Below are 14,199 nucleotides of genomic sequence, written 5' to 3' on the forward strand. Positions count from 1 at the left end.
ATCACCTCGTTATTGGTGAAATACTACTATTTGTTTCTTTAACGATATGTCTAATCAAAAGTTGGATTCGACTTCTGTAACATAGTGGCGCGCTATGTTACATGACATAGCCACTCATATTGTGCCATGTGGCACTTTTTAAAAAAAATCAAATAAAATAATAGAAAAGCAACAAAAACATAACGCGTTCCATCACTCTTCTCCCTGTCTTCTTCTTCTCAAAACAAAATCCACCACCATCATTCATCAATTGCTTTTCCTCCACCACCGGTTGTCACCATCGATCGCCACCGCCTCTGCCGCCATCGACCTGCCATGAACTTGCCATCATAGCAGCAATGTTTGCATTCGGCCAACAGAATTTTCAGTTTTGTTGCAATGGCCTAAGTCTCACTTGAGCACCAGCAAACTTTCTTGAAACACTAGCAGTACAAACCTGCAACCATATACTCCATAAACACACCAAAATCCACAACTTCAAATTCTTAGATTCACATAACAAGTATTTTTGTACATTGTGTTTTTTATCATACCAATTTTTTCATTATTTTGCCACAATTCACCAATCCCAAATAAACCCTCTAAGATAATAACCCCAATCAATCTCAAACCAATTCAACTAATTTGAAAAGAAACACAGCCACACAATACAACACTGAATCCCTTTGACAGAACAGTGGTCAATTCATAAATTCACCAAAATCGACGGTGGTCTGTGCATAGATGATTCCGGCGGTGGAAGGAGGAGGCAGCCGGATGAGGCGACGGATGTTGGAGAAGTTTGGGTCACAGTTTGGCAGGAGGGAGAACGCGTTCTGTTTTTGTTTGGCAGGGATGTTGCTTTTATTTTATTTTATTTTATTTTTTTAAAAAAAAAAAGGAAGTGCCACGTGGCACAATATGAGTGGCTATGGCATGTAACATAGCACGCCACTATGTTACAGAAGTCGAATCCTCAAAAGTTAAGAGTTCTTCAAAAAAAAAGTTAAGAGAACGAGGAGACAACCGAAAAAGAAAGACAATCCAATTTGAAACAATAAAAAAATTCTTACTAAACTTGATAATTTGTCGCTTCCATTGTGATTTGAATTCCTAGACATGTAATTTCTACAGGATGAATGAAAAGTTTATATGCCAGAATGCTTCATTACATGTGAACTTTAGAAAAATAATACGACTCAGGCCATTAGAGGACCATTTAACATGCCACAAAGACAAAGGTAGCAATTTGGCATATATGAATCATAGCCCTTCTAAAACATCATCTTCCACTTCACAGTTGAGAATGTTCACCTAAGTCAAACTTTAACTTTGTATCTTCGCTCAATCATGAAGCCTCTCGAAGAAATACAGATAACCCATTTCCTTGGGAGGATTGACAGAAGCCCCAACCTTGTTGTCATTGAAAATTGCCCATCTACCATCTTTGAAAACATGAGCAACGTAGTGACCACACAGCGTAGAGGTTCCACTGTGGCTAACAACTCCAATAAGTTGATATCCTGTGTTAAAAAAGAATATAATAAAATCATATTGTCGAAACACTAAAATTAATAAGTCAAATTTTTTAAAATCTTTTCCCTGAAGCATTGTCCTGGCAGATATGAGCATGATAGAGCAACTTTGATATTTTCTTTTTATTCATTCAATCTGGCAAAGTTAAAATGGGGTGGGGGGCTTGACTCTGATGTGTTGTATGAAAGTGCACACAAATCAGTAAGTTATCAGTTGTTTTGATTCAAAAATTTCTGAGAAATACATAACTTGTTTCTTTTACAAGTTGTAATTTAACCTCGTTTTAAAAATAATGTATTCAAACTTTTTTCGAAAACATAAGAATGTCTACATATATTTAGGAAAAAAATTGAATGAAAAAAGAAAGTTAACAGACAGTATGACACATGTAGTTCCACGCTACCAAGTACTAAAACATCCCCAACCAGTTTTAAATAAGAGGCATCATATGGGTCATGTCGGCAGATATATTGAATTTAATCGAGAAAATGTTATCATTTACCAGTCATGTAAGGATCAACACAAACATGACATCTGATGGGCAGGGACAAACTTTTCAGGTGTGCGGTGAAAGGGGGAATAGACTTAAATAATCAAAGTAATTGATAAATGACATATTTTCGTTTTCTGATTAAGGATCACTATAGTTATCAGCAAGGTACACCAGAAGAATAAAAGCAACTTACTCCCTCCTCCATCAGGCAGGCCAGTGTCACCGGAAATGGATGCAGTGTCTGATGTGACAGTATCCATACTGGAGACTGATGCCTCAGGATTGCTAAATATCCAATCTGTCGCTTTCTCAATGTCACCTCCCTACAGAACAATAATTACCACTTAGACCATCAAAAACATTCCTGCACAACTTATTCAAGATAGTGAGGTAGAGAACTCAAGTTTCCAGTGCTTCGTTCAAATTTTTAAAAACTCTTCTTGTGTAATGTTGATTCCCAAGAATTTCACCAATGATTTCCCCTTATTTTCTTCCAATGTAAAAACTTAACCAACTATAACTTCTCACTCCCACCTAGTTTTACACCATATACTTCTATTTTATAAATTATTAGTTGAATCACATTCCTACAGACCAAACACATTAGTAGAAATAACATTTCTGGTGATTCTATTTTTTGGAATACCATTTCCAAGAAGATATGATTTTATATCATGAAGCAAAAGCCCACAGGGGGAAATGTAAAAAGAAAAATTACTGATGCTTTCAGAGCTTTTCGAGCAATATCTTCTTGAAATCCGAACGTAATTAGCTGATCAACTTTTGATTGGTCAAGAGTTGTCAAAGCTTCAGAACCATGGCCTTCAGAAATAGGAATGTCAATATCTACGTAAAAACAAATTAATCAGCATTATGACCCCTGCATTACGAGGTACCTTTCTAACAAGTTTGCTTTACATAATAAGAGAACCCTATTTCAGATACCTGGATCATCCTTGTGAAACTGTAACCAAGTCAATGCCGCATCCAGTCCAACATTTGATGTATTTATAGCAGCTTTCTGACAACGGAGATGATCAAAGCCCATGGAAACAAGTAGAGAGACAATTTCTTCATTGGCCGAAGGTTTTTGTGAGTCTTCCTCATCTGGTGCGGCAAGTCACAGATTATAAATACCAAGAGACTAAATAATCTTCAAATAAATAATTCAGTTAAATGATTATTACATTGATTAGCTGAAAGAGGCAGGACTTCATATGACAATACAAGTTGCAAATTGACGAGAAGAGAAATTTGTTAGTTAAATAAGGTTATTTTGCATGAACGGATTTATCACAATATGTTCATTTTAAAATTCAATTCCTTAATGACAGATAGCCATTAGTGACAGACCAACTATACTTTAATTCTATCTTTATTAATATTTAGCAAGTACAGTTGAACAAGAATAAAAAAGGAGAGTAGTTAAAATTGTATTTAGACGAATAAAATATATTACCAATTTATGAAAATATTTTTTTGGACAAATTGTATGCAAAGGCATCACAATAGTGCAAGGAATCTAAACTATGAAGGCACCCCAAATATATGTTAAATTGTAAGCAACAGAAAATGATATTACTAGTGCAGGTCGACAAATTAATAAACTTGGTTAGTGTTGGGACCATAGGCATAAAAATATAGGTAAACAGAATTTAGTTTTGACACAAGTTAAACTTTCATGAAATAAACTACAGTTTTTTTCTCTAATAGAAACTGATGGCCCGTGTGATAGAGGGAATTAGTTAGAAGGAGTGGAGAAGAATATTGAGTTGCGAAAGTCTGAGTGAGGAGCACATTCCTTCTCCAATAGATTTATCGTTTTCTTTTTCCCTTTGGTAAGGAGCTCTGTCCAGTTCATCTTACTCTTCTATAGTTAAAGAAAACTTCACTTTCATTTGATTGGGAAATACATATTACTTTTATGTGAGTGGGGAGTTTATCATCTATATCTATACGTTCTGTTTTACCTATTGTTTGTTTCTATCAGAAACACTGTAAGATATCACCTTAACAAAAAACTTCTCACACATACCCCCATCAGGTAGCAGTTCTTCACCATCCTGGCGACCTTTGCTGCGCATATGACTGATATCTATGATATCAGGAACATCAATATACACATCTGAAAGAAGGAAAAAAAATGCTTAGCTACTGTTGAAGTTTTAAAGGAAGAGAGAAATAATAAAAGATTGAATCATATTGATAATAATTTGATAATACTTTGATAGTAATTTGACAACTAAACATTAATCCCAATTTATAGGAATACATAATCCCTATTTATAGGGATACATAGACACAATTCTAAATAAATAGCAAACAAGAAACAAATAATAATAAGTAATGTATAAATTAATTCTAAGATTATAAATTGATGCTAGGAATAAACTAAGATATTCCAGGGTAATATCCGAAGATATGTTCTTATATTCTAATACTCCCCATCGAACTAAAGCTTGTTGACAGTTCCACATTGGATGATGTATATCCTGAAAAAGTGTTTATAAGCAAGAGGCATCTCTCACCGCACAAGCCATTTTCTTATGGTTGAGTTAGATTCGACCAAAATTGTAAAAAATATTATCACAGTCTATACAGGATTGGAGCACCGGCCATCGCGTCACCTCGGTACCATTCCAGAGGTCCGGTCCTAACCTTACCCAAATTCTAAGAAAGCATACTAAGATACTAAATTGAGTCATATCTAAGATATTTTCTTATATTCTGACAGCCATGCATATCAGTATCTTACAATACATGTAAATCATATCTCAATTTGATACTAAATTGAATCCAATTAATACAAAACTTTGGGCCCGTTTGTTTATAAGTACAACAAAAAAAATTAAAAAATTGGAGTTTTAGTTATGTTTGTGCTAAGTTTTCTTCAAAAAACGTTTGTGATAACAAAATGATTTTTATGTTGAAAATGAAAAGGCTATTTTGATTAGCTTTTGAAGAAAATCATTTTTAACAGGAGAGAAATACACAATCTCTTTCTAAGAAAATCATTTTTAATAAAAGAAAACTAAAAATGTTTTAGACGCATCCAACAATTTTAAACAATCACAAAATAGTTCATGCTTTTCTTAAAAATCTCTAAAGAATAATCTCTAAATTATTTATATCAAAATCATTTTGATTTGAATCTATAACAAACTGTCCCCTGTATCTATTTTGACTTGAATCTCATCTTGAATCCTAACTTATTATGATGAATCTCAATTCACTTTGATGAATCTCAAGTTATTCTAATGAATTATGACCTAAACTTAGTGTGGCCAACTCCTTCTCTTTAGACATATGATATGACTTGAATCTTCAATTATTAAGGTTCATATACGATATATTGGCTTATAATTTTGTTATGTCACTTGTTTTTTACTTAAACTTACATATTTTTATTGGAAATGTATCTTATAATTCATAAATAAGATTTGATTCACGATTCAGAAAAAGTCTTCGGGTTCACAATTTGCATCTCAATTTGTTAACCATAACAGCAACATAAACAGATCGGAAAACTATTTGAAAAATAGTACATTATTTCATAAATAGGCAAATTAAGAAAAAAGCATACCAAGCTTTTTAGGTACCCATCCTTCCTCCATAACAAATCTTCGCATGTGTAACACCAGGTAATCAGGAAATGAGGTCAAACCTGCAGTCCTACAGAATAAACTATTGCTTCAGCAGCAAGATGATTTTTAGTGCTGAAATAGTAAGAACTAAGAACAATATTTGCTTCCGCATCAATGATATTAATCTATGATGCACAATTACAATACGGTTATCTAATACAATATGGTGAAAAGACATTCATTAAAAAATTTAGGATATGATACGTTAAGGATATATAAAAGAAATTGAAATATTAATGATACAATAGATTTTTCTCAAAACTATATACGATAGGCCAAAAATTTCATTTTCAAAATAATAACCTTAATCTTATTTGCCACACATCATCTCCTCAACTTGCTACATCTTAAATGTGCCTCTCCCTCTACCTGTGCATCACATACATCGCCTCTCCAAGTCTGAAAGTTTATTTTCTTCTCATTTTGTCTATTTTAATATTTTTTGGTGAACAACTTTTTCTTATATTTTTATGTATATTCACCAACTTTTTCTTAAATGTGCCTCTCCCTTTACCTGTGCATCACATACATCGCCTCTCCAAGTCTGAAAGTTTATTTTCTTCTCATTTTGTCTATTTTAATATTTTTTGGTGAACAACTTTTTCTTATATTTTTATGTATATTCACCATGTTTCTGCTTGCAACTAGGGGTGATTGTGTTTCGGTATATATTGGATTAGATAATTCGGTTTTGACCGACACATAATTACATATTTATATTATGTCAAATAACAAATTACAAACTATGTCATATTAACATTTATAAAATATGACATATCAAAAAATAACATTATGAAGTAAGAAGTATCCATTATATTTGTAACATATGAAATAGTAAACAATAGATTACAAAAAACCAATAAAAAATATATTAACATGAAAATGTATATATGCAGTTAGGTTTAGTATATTGACATACCACCGAATCAGTTTCACAAATAGGTCAAAAATAACCAGTAAAAATTGGGTTTGTTTCAGTGTTTGATTTCTTTGGGCTGGTTTGGATGTGAACACCCCAACTTGCAATGCCATTTTCTATGCAACCTAGCCAGTTTCAGTGTTCGACACTGGTCTCTACGAGAGCATGTCAACGTCGTGTCACCGGTGTATAATCAAGTATCAGAATTTGCTTATTTATTCATTTAAATAAAGCAAGGCATCTAATGCTTTGCTGACACGTGTATCTATGCATTGTAGATATTAACTGACATATTTCTCACAAGACTAAAGAAAAAATGTGATATAGCCTATGTAAAATCTGCTAACAATAAATCAACAAGCAAGGTTTTGTAATTTAATATAGTAAGAAACTCTAGAATGCTTACTTCAAGGCTGTTGTCTTTCTTTTCAAAGCAGTGCTGTAAAAGTCGTGTATATCCTCTGGAGCAGAGAAGTTTGCAAGGCAAGCTTCTAAAGTCACCCTTGGACGCACAATCTCATCGCTAGATCTATCATAATAAATATGATTAGCAGGGTCTAAAAGGCATATGAAGGAAGCAATGAGATTTCTGAGCATCTGAACTTACAGTTGCTTTCCTTCTGCAAGTTTCTCTGCTTTGAGTTTGTGAAAGGATTCTAATTCTTCTGAGGTTTCACAAATAATGCAAATATTAAGTTAAAGATCCAAGATGCATCTCGTTTTTTAGTTAAGTCAAGGATGGTGAGTTAAAAACTCACCTTTGTTTGTTGCTTCATGCAATGGGATATTGAGAGAAAGAATATAGTCATTCCTTCTATTGTATGTAACTTTCCCAGATGAACATGAAATTCTATCTTGAATACCAAACTTGAAACTCCTTGCAGGATCCAGCTCAGTTTTCCCATCATTAGCCCGTTCAACTCGATCAAGAAAATGTAGGAAAAATTCTAAAGCATCCTAACATCAATTTCGAATCGATCAGTTAAAAGATTGCAGAGTAACAAGACTTGAAAATAGCTAGAGAATATAAAATAAGATAGAGAATGAATTAAAAGGAAAGACATGAAAATAAAATGGTAGCGAAGTTGACTACTTGATTTTAAAAACAGCATTTTATGATTGACATGTAAACTTTCATGCAGGTGTGTTTGATTATGACAGATGATATGCAATTAGAAAATAAGGCGGGGAACAGAGAACTTAACATGTTTCTCTACCAATTAACTAGTTAAGTTAAAAATGAAGCAAGCACAGGAAATGTTGGTGTAAATTCTACATCCAATGGTCAGCAGCCAGAAATTTTTGTAATAGCACCAAAGCAGTCACAACTTGCAACGATAAGTCAGGCAATTTGAATAGCCAATATAATTTTAATAGCCCCAGTCATCAGTTAAAGATTGTAAATTAAAGGATTACATTTTTTAACTCGTATCATAGAATACCAACAAATCATAGGGTACCAAATGTAGGGAGATCATTTGAGTAAAGAAATGAAAGCATTCCCCATAAAATAAACACACAATACCTGTTGCCGAATAGATGAAAATTCAGGATGGCTGGCAGCAATTACAGCTTTGAACATACTTGGCCGTATTCCTTCTTGTTTCTGATGTTTGAAGGATAATGCATGCACGGACAGATAAGTTGGGCAAATATAATGCATAAGAAACATGTTTCTTCCAGATGAGCTTAATCAATATATACAAATTCAACAGTCATCAAAGAGCCAGAAATCTTACAGCGGTCGTAGTTGAGGTAGCCAAATTTTCTTTTTCATCATTCTGGATGCCAGACAAAGGCAACATTTAACTTTGCAAAGGCACAATATAAATTTTCAGATGAACTTACTACCCTATGGAGACAGACATACCTTGAATGCCGGAACAGAGTATTTCCCAGAAAGTAGACCATGCGCCAATTTTGTCCTGTCAACAAATGGATGCATGTTTACATTATAACTAAGAAAAATGATCTATGCCTTGAAGAACATCATCTTCACTAACAAGTGTTTTCTTTTATATGGGAAACAGATTGTTTTCCTGTACTGCACACACACATGACTGGACGTTTTAACTATAAGTTAAATATTATATGTTAAAATAAAGTGTTTCAATGAAATAATCAGTTAGTTTCTGAATTGTATAGAATTTTGCAAATAAAGTCTTCTCAAGAACTTGCATCAAATGGTTAGATAATTAGATTACCAAAATAAAAAATTATCAAAAGATTAAAGTATGCCACGAGGTACGCCATTTTGATTGTATGTATAAACATGACTATGAGAATAGAGATACAAATAGCTAACAATGATAATATTTAAAACAAGCTAATTTCTTAGAACATTTACTTTGCTCTGATACCATGTTAAGTAAGAGAGAAAAGAGAGACATATGCTGAAAACCGTGTTACTGAATAGCGCTACGGAAGGTCTACTATATAGGAGATTATACACTTAATTACAAAAGGAATGTTCTACATAATATTCTGTGCTAAATAGCTAAAAGAGTGAGCTAGAATACATTTACAACGTAAATATGATTATTTACTATTTATTTAAATATCAACGGATTACAAGCTTTCCTACACACAAACTTAGATAATCCAAACAAGCACACTTACAACTGCATATTCAGGTCTACAGTTGGATCAGCAGGAGACAACTCAAATGCCTTCTTTAGACTTTGGTTCAAGTAGTACCTAAGAAAGAAATTATAACAGAATTGAGCTGAATGCAAACTGGATTGAGCTATTCACAAGAGAATAGAAGACATTACTAACCGTGATATGAATGATCTTGTTGAAAACATAACTTGCATAGATGCTGCTATATAACAACTAAAAGGAAACAAAATGAATAAATAAGAAGCATAAAAATAAATAATTCATAAGAACCAACATATGGTAGGGGCCAACTCTCACCTATTTCCAATGTTGACCAATCCTGTATAACCAGGTCCAAAAATTGGATCAACTTCTTGTCCACTTTCTTGAATTCGATTCCAATCAAAATTTGTATTTTGGTCAAGCTCTCTTTCAGAGGTTGTCATTTCAGTCTGCATATAAGAACATGTGTCACTTAAAAATATGTCACTTGATATATAATTTATGGTATGACAGTTTAATCAACGCCTAGCAGAGTAGAAAGACAAAAGTTAGTTGTCAAAACTTCAACTGAATCTTCAGAAGCTAGTTTAGTTTGGCATCTATCAAATTGAGTATCAAATCTAAACAAAATAATATGGCCGACATAACATCTTAAGCTCTTGATATTGATTGAGTATGATAGCATATATCACAATAAATTGAAATGCATATGCAAAAATCCAAATACTCAATTTTATAATTATCAGAAAACAAAATAATGGTTTTATCCAACACAAGTAGCAAGCCATAGATCATTGAGAAATGCTACCCATCTAATCTCAACATTATCAATAGATGCTGAAGAAATTAAAGTATTTAATCCAGCAAACAAGGGTCCAACAGGAAAGCGATATCATAAATAAGTAATATAATTGAGTTTTAAGTTTTAACCGGCATAAAGTCAACAAGTGCAGGTCTCATAGAGGCCAAATGTTTTGCTCAAGGGCATAAAGCTCAAGGGCCGTGTCCCATGAAGGAAAGCGATATCATTCAAAGTAAATAGTGAACCTTTTGAAGCGATGAAAAGTCAATGCCAAAAAAGGCCAAATGTTTTGCTAAATTTGGATCCAAGACACTATCATCCTCTGGATAGGAGTAAACGTCTGAGCTGCCATAATACAATAAGGATAATTAGTACATAGTGAGGAAAAGAAAAATATTCACCATATTTACTCCACAAAGAAAATTTAAATTTATTTAGTTCAAATTATTTGTTGAGGTTTAAAAAAACACTACATAGTATGAAACAGTGTATAGCAGTGTTATAACTTATAAATGTACAAAAAATTGACCGTTGAAGCTCAAATAAAAAAATCATACTTGTTATTAAGCTTTTAAAATGGGTAAATGTTAATTGTTGGTGGTTATTTTTACAGTGGGAGGAGTTGAACTCATGATCTCCTTGTCACTCCAACCACTGTATCCCTCCTCACAATTCAAATTAAACACTTCTATCTTTACTTGCTGACCAGATAAAGATGAGTCAAACACAATTGAGCAAAATATGTCTTTAAAATGGTAACAAATTTGAAACTTCCATGCAGAATGTATAGTGAATCCAAGCTTAAAATTACTAAAAATAGTTCCAGTTTATTTGAACCCCACACCCGTACGTCCCACTCTGTGCAGGTTTGTATTGCCTTATATTTTTCAATTTATTCCTCTGTTTCATATGGAATTACTCTTTCACCGGCATTGATAATTAAATTTTTGATCTTTTGTATTTGAAACCCATTGCCACAGTAGCAAAAATACAGAACAGAAATTTAACGGTTCATCTGTGCACCCCATCAGTGCCGATGATATACAAATATGAAAAAATATAAGACATCGGTTCATTTCCTGAGAGAAAGTCATGATTACAAACTGTATGCAAAATGGGTAGGAACATATAAAAGCCAAAACAATATGAAGCAAGGGGGCATCACCTGCTGCTTCCAGATCAGCAGTAATAGTGCCAAGCTTTACAGCAAGAGGGTGTTTTGTTTGTTCATAATGCTCAATAGCATGATTATTTCCACCACTTCCATCCCAGTTTTTCCTCCCACAAAGAATCATTCCATCAGTTAGATTTAGCCAAAGATTGTCTTTCTTATCACACTTGGCACATTTCCACCCAGATGGAGGAATAACAACGCCATTGTCAATCTGTTGTAAACTCACTGCATAGGCACTAACTTGCTTCTCATCAGCCGTCCAAGCTGCAAGTTGCTCCTTACGTTCAGCACCATCGGCTAGTAAGATTGCATCAACTGCCAGCCTTACCTAAATTATTTTGAATAAATGAGATAAAAAAAAATAACAAAAAAAAAAAAAACTTAACTCCTTTGCAGCTTACAACGACTCTTTAATTAATAAAAGGGGGATATTCAGATAAAACTACAAGAGAGCAGTTAGGTACCTTCTCTGGCAATTCGACAGAAGGGAATGAAAGAGACACATACTCAGGTAGTATAACTATACTATGAGTTTCTTCATATTCAGGCTCATCGTTCTCAAATCCCCCATCAAGACCTACACGAAACATCTGATTGTCAAAATCTCAAAATATTTGGTAAGTAGAATATTCGACAGAAGGGAATGAAAGAGACATATATTCAGGTAGTATAACTATACTATGAGTTTCTTCATATTCGCAAACAAAATGTTATGTAATTATATAACAGATGAACATTGACTAAAAAAGAGCACAAAATAACTGATAGGTAACCCCACTAGTTTAGTTAGTGGGTTAGTGAAAGTTAGTTAGAAAGTGTGAGGCGATATGCTGTAAATAACAGTAAGGAGACTATGGAGCTCTGTTCTCAAAGGCAACCGCGCCGGCCGCTATAGCGGAGCGTAGCGGAAAAATACGGACCACCGCCCCGGGCCGCGTTGGCGCGTGTCAGAAGTGCAAGTGGTCAAAGCAGACCTAGCAATAGTAAAACAATAACTTGTACTAGTATTGGAATTAGCGATTTTCATGTTTATAATTGGAATTAGCGATTTTTGATTTTGCTATCCCTTTTATTTCATATTATGAATACTTCCTGAAATTTGAGTAATGTCTAAGGTATTTTAGTATTTCTTTTTGAATAGTATGGTATTTAGTATTAAACTTATTAGTGGCCACACCACCAAAATAGCGCCCGCTACGCGCCCTGCTCCCGTGCCACGCCAATTTTTGGGTTGGCCGCGCCGAGCCGCATTTCCACATTGACAACATAGCTATGGAGAGTATCCTGCGGTTTTGTAAAGGGTTAGAGTGAGAGAACCAGGTCTTTCAAATACCTGCGGTGTACTTTAGTTTTACCATCAGTTAATATTCCGTATCTTCAATAATCTGATCAAGAATCTATCAATTGGTGTTAGAGCTCCAATCTTGGAGCTATGGGGGAGTGCATGTTGAAAAATTCAGGTGCTGTTCAACATTCAGCAAGGTGTATCAAGGAAATTAGAGAGTACAAGCTATTTGTCTTAACAATAAAGAATGATATTCTATAAAATACTTTGAGAGCAGATGGGTCTGAAATGTCAAAGTTAATTAGAAAGTATGAGGTGATAACAAGAGATTATAGAGGGCATCTTTGGTTTTGTAAAGGGTTTTTGTTTGGAGCCAAAGAATTGAATTCAAATAAAAGGGGCTCGGAAATCTAACAAGGGTTTCCAATTTTACAATAGTCACTACTTTATTCACTAAGCTATTCAAATACTCAGTAACCATTTCTCTAACTCGAAAACCTCCCTATTTATACAAGATAATCCTAACTACCCCAACAACAACAACAACCAAGCCTTATCCCACTAAGTGGGGTCGGCTATGGATCAAATTCTGACTACCCCATTAACTAATAACTTCCCCAACTAACTCCTTATCTTGAATCCTAACAATCTCCCCTTTATCATATAACCTAACAATCGTGGGCGAGAATCAGATCTCTCGAAAACCTGCAGTGTTCTTCTGTCTTTCTATCAATAAACACCATTTTTCTTCTATAGTATCACAAAGCACATTATAATCTTAATGGTCCAAGAATGACTTGATTCACATACCTACAGCCAATAGTGTTGGTTTCTTAGAAGGCCTATCTTCTGGAACCAATTTCTTTGTCTGCTTTATGCGCAAATAGATCGGATTTCCAGTCTTGTCATAATTCCAACCAACGTAATCCTTTCCGAAAGCAAGAAAAGTGTTCAAGTCAATGAACAACCCACCTTCTGACCTCTGAAATTCATCAAAAATAATCATCAGCAATAATTACATATTTCATGCATTGTAAAAATTAAGGGAGAACAAAAGGAACCCAAAACCAGAAACTCCTAATAATAGCCAACCATAATAAATAAGGAGAGATAACAATAACATGATACTATTCACACATAAATGTATATTAGACTCCGAAGCACCGACACTTATGAAGCACGGATATTGACACGCCGACACGGCTAATAATTTGAAAAAATCGCATGATTCGGTGTAATTACAAGTGTCGGGTGTCGTGTCGGACAACACAGACACAGGATACGACACTGACACAGAAAACATGTCAACAACAGTATAAAGAATGAATTAATTGAACGTTGATCGGAAAATGATTACCGGAGTGTCGTAAGAAACGCAACATTCGTGCTTGAAAATGCGATTGGTAGGTTCAGGGATCCGAACCCTAGAGAGATTGGAACGAAGCAAATCCAACGCTTCGGTTATCATCGTCAATTTCAACTTAACACAAACAAAAATATTCACAGCAAACCCTTTCTCAGTTATTATTGTATTTATAGAAAAGGGTTTTTTTTTTTTTGAAGGATATAGAAAAGGGTTTTAGAAACGAGTAAAAAGAATGATAATAATTCGAACGGAAGAAAGAAGGGGTGGGGTTTAGTATGGGAAAGGGAAGTTCTTTCCCATCATGGGAAAGTTGAATCACAACCATAGATTTACTAATTTTTTATTTGGATGGCTACGATTTGTGACTTCTTAATTGTTGTAACTTGTTGCTTGGTAT

At 34.0% G+C, this 14,199-nt stretch overlaps 1 protein-coding gene across 2 annotated transcripts; it reads right to left on the bottom strand.

Moving 5' to 3' along the window:
• Positions 1 to 1,027: 1,027 nt before the first annotated feature.
• LOC146899367 (ubiquitin carboxyl-terminal hydrolase 14-like) lies at positions 1,028 to 13,943 on the bottom strand. 2 transcript variants are annotated; one of them, XM_085738696.1, is made up of 20 exons: positions 13,794 to 13,943; positions 13,247 to 13,418; positions 11,616 to 11,728; positions 11,143 to 11,479; positions 10,223 to 10,317; positions 9,491 to 9,624; positions 9,350 to 9,406; positions 9,191 to 9,268; positions 8,442 to 8,496; positions 8,311 to 8,352; positions 8,097 to 8,177; positions 7,330 to 7,528; positions 7,179 to 7,236; positions 6,978 to 7,100; positions 5,592 to 5,680; positions 4,044 to 4,133; positions 2,954 to 3,115; positions 2,727 to 2,854; positions 2,202 to 2,331; positions 1,028 to 1,502 (listed from the first exon to the last, which is right to left on the bottom strand). In XM_085738696.1, exons 1-20 carry the CDS (start codon positions 13,902 to 13,904, stop codon positions 1,324 to 1,326), a joined length of 2,433 nt encoding a protein of 810 aa, XP_085594822.1. In that variant the 5' UTR covers positions 13,905 to 13,943; the 3' UTR covers positions 1,028 to 1,323. The 2 variants fall into 2 exon arrangements, 1 of the variants encoding a protein (XP_085594822.1); XR_015023948.1 differs by lacking the exon at positions 2,727 to 2,854.
• Positions 13,944 to 14,199: the final 256 nt, after the last annotated feature.

The sequence above is a fragment of the Medicago sativa genome, chromosome 8 (genome assembly GCF_051527215.1).
Source record: "Medicago sativa cultivar Bolivia chromosome 8, Bolivia_mono, whole genome shotgun sequence".
In the NCBI taxonomy this organism is placed as follows: Eukaryota; Viridiplantae; Streptophyta; class Magnoliopsida; order Fabales; family Fabaceae; genus Medicago; species Medicago sativa.

Excerpts from the sequence above, each read along its gene's own strand:
- LOC146899367 (XM_085738696.1), bottom strand. The coding sequence starts at position 13,904 with ATGATAACCGAAGCGTTGGATTTGCTTCGTTCCAATCTCTCTAGGGTT. Across the intron at positions 5,681-6,977 it reads AGAAAGACAACAGCCTTGAA|GACTGCAGGTTTGACCTCAT; the intron begins GTAAGCATTCTA and ends TTTATTCTGTAG. Across the intron at positions 4,134-5,591 it reads ATGGGTACCTAAAAAGCTTG|ATGTGTATATTGATGTTCCT; the intron begins GTATGCTTTTTT and ends TCCTTCTTTCAG.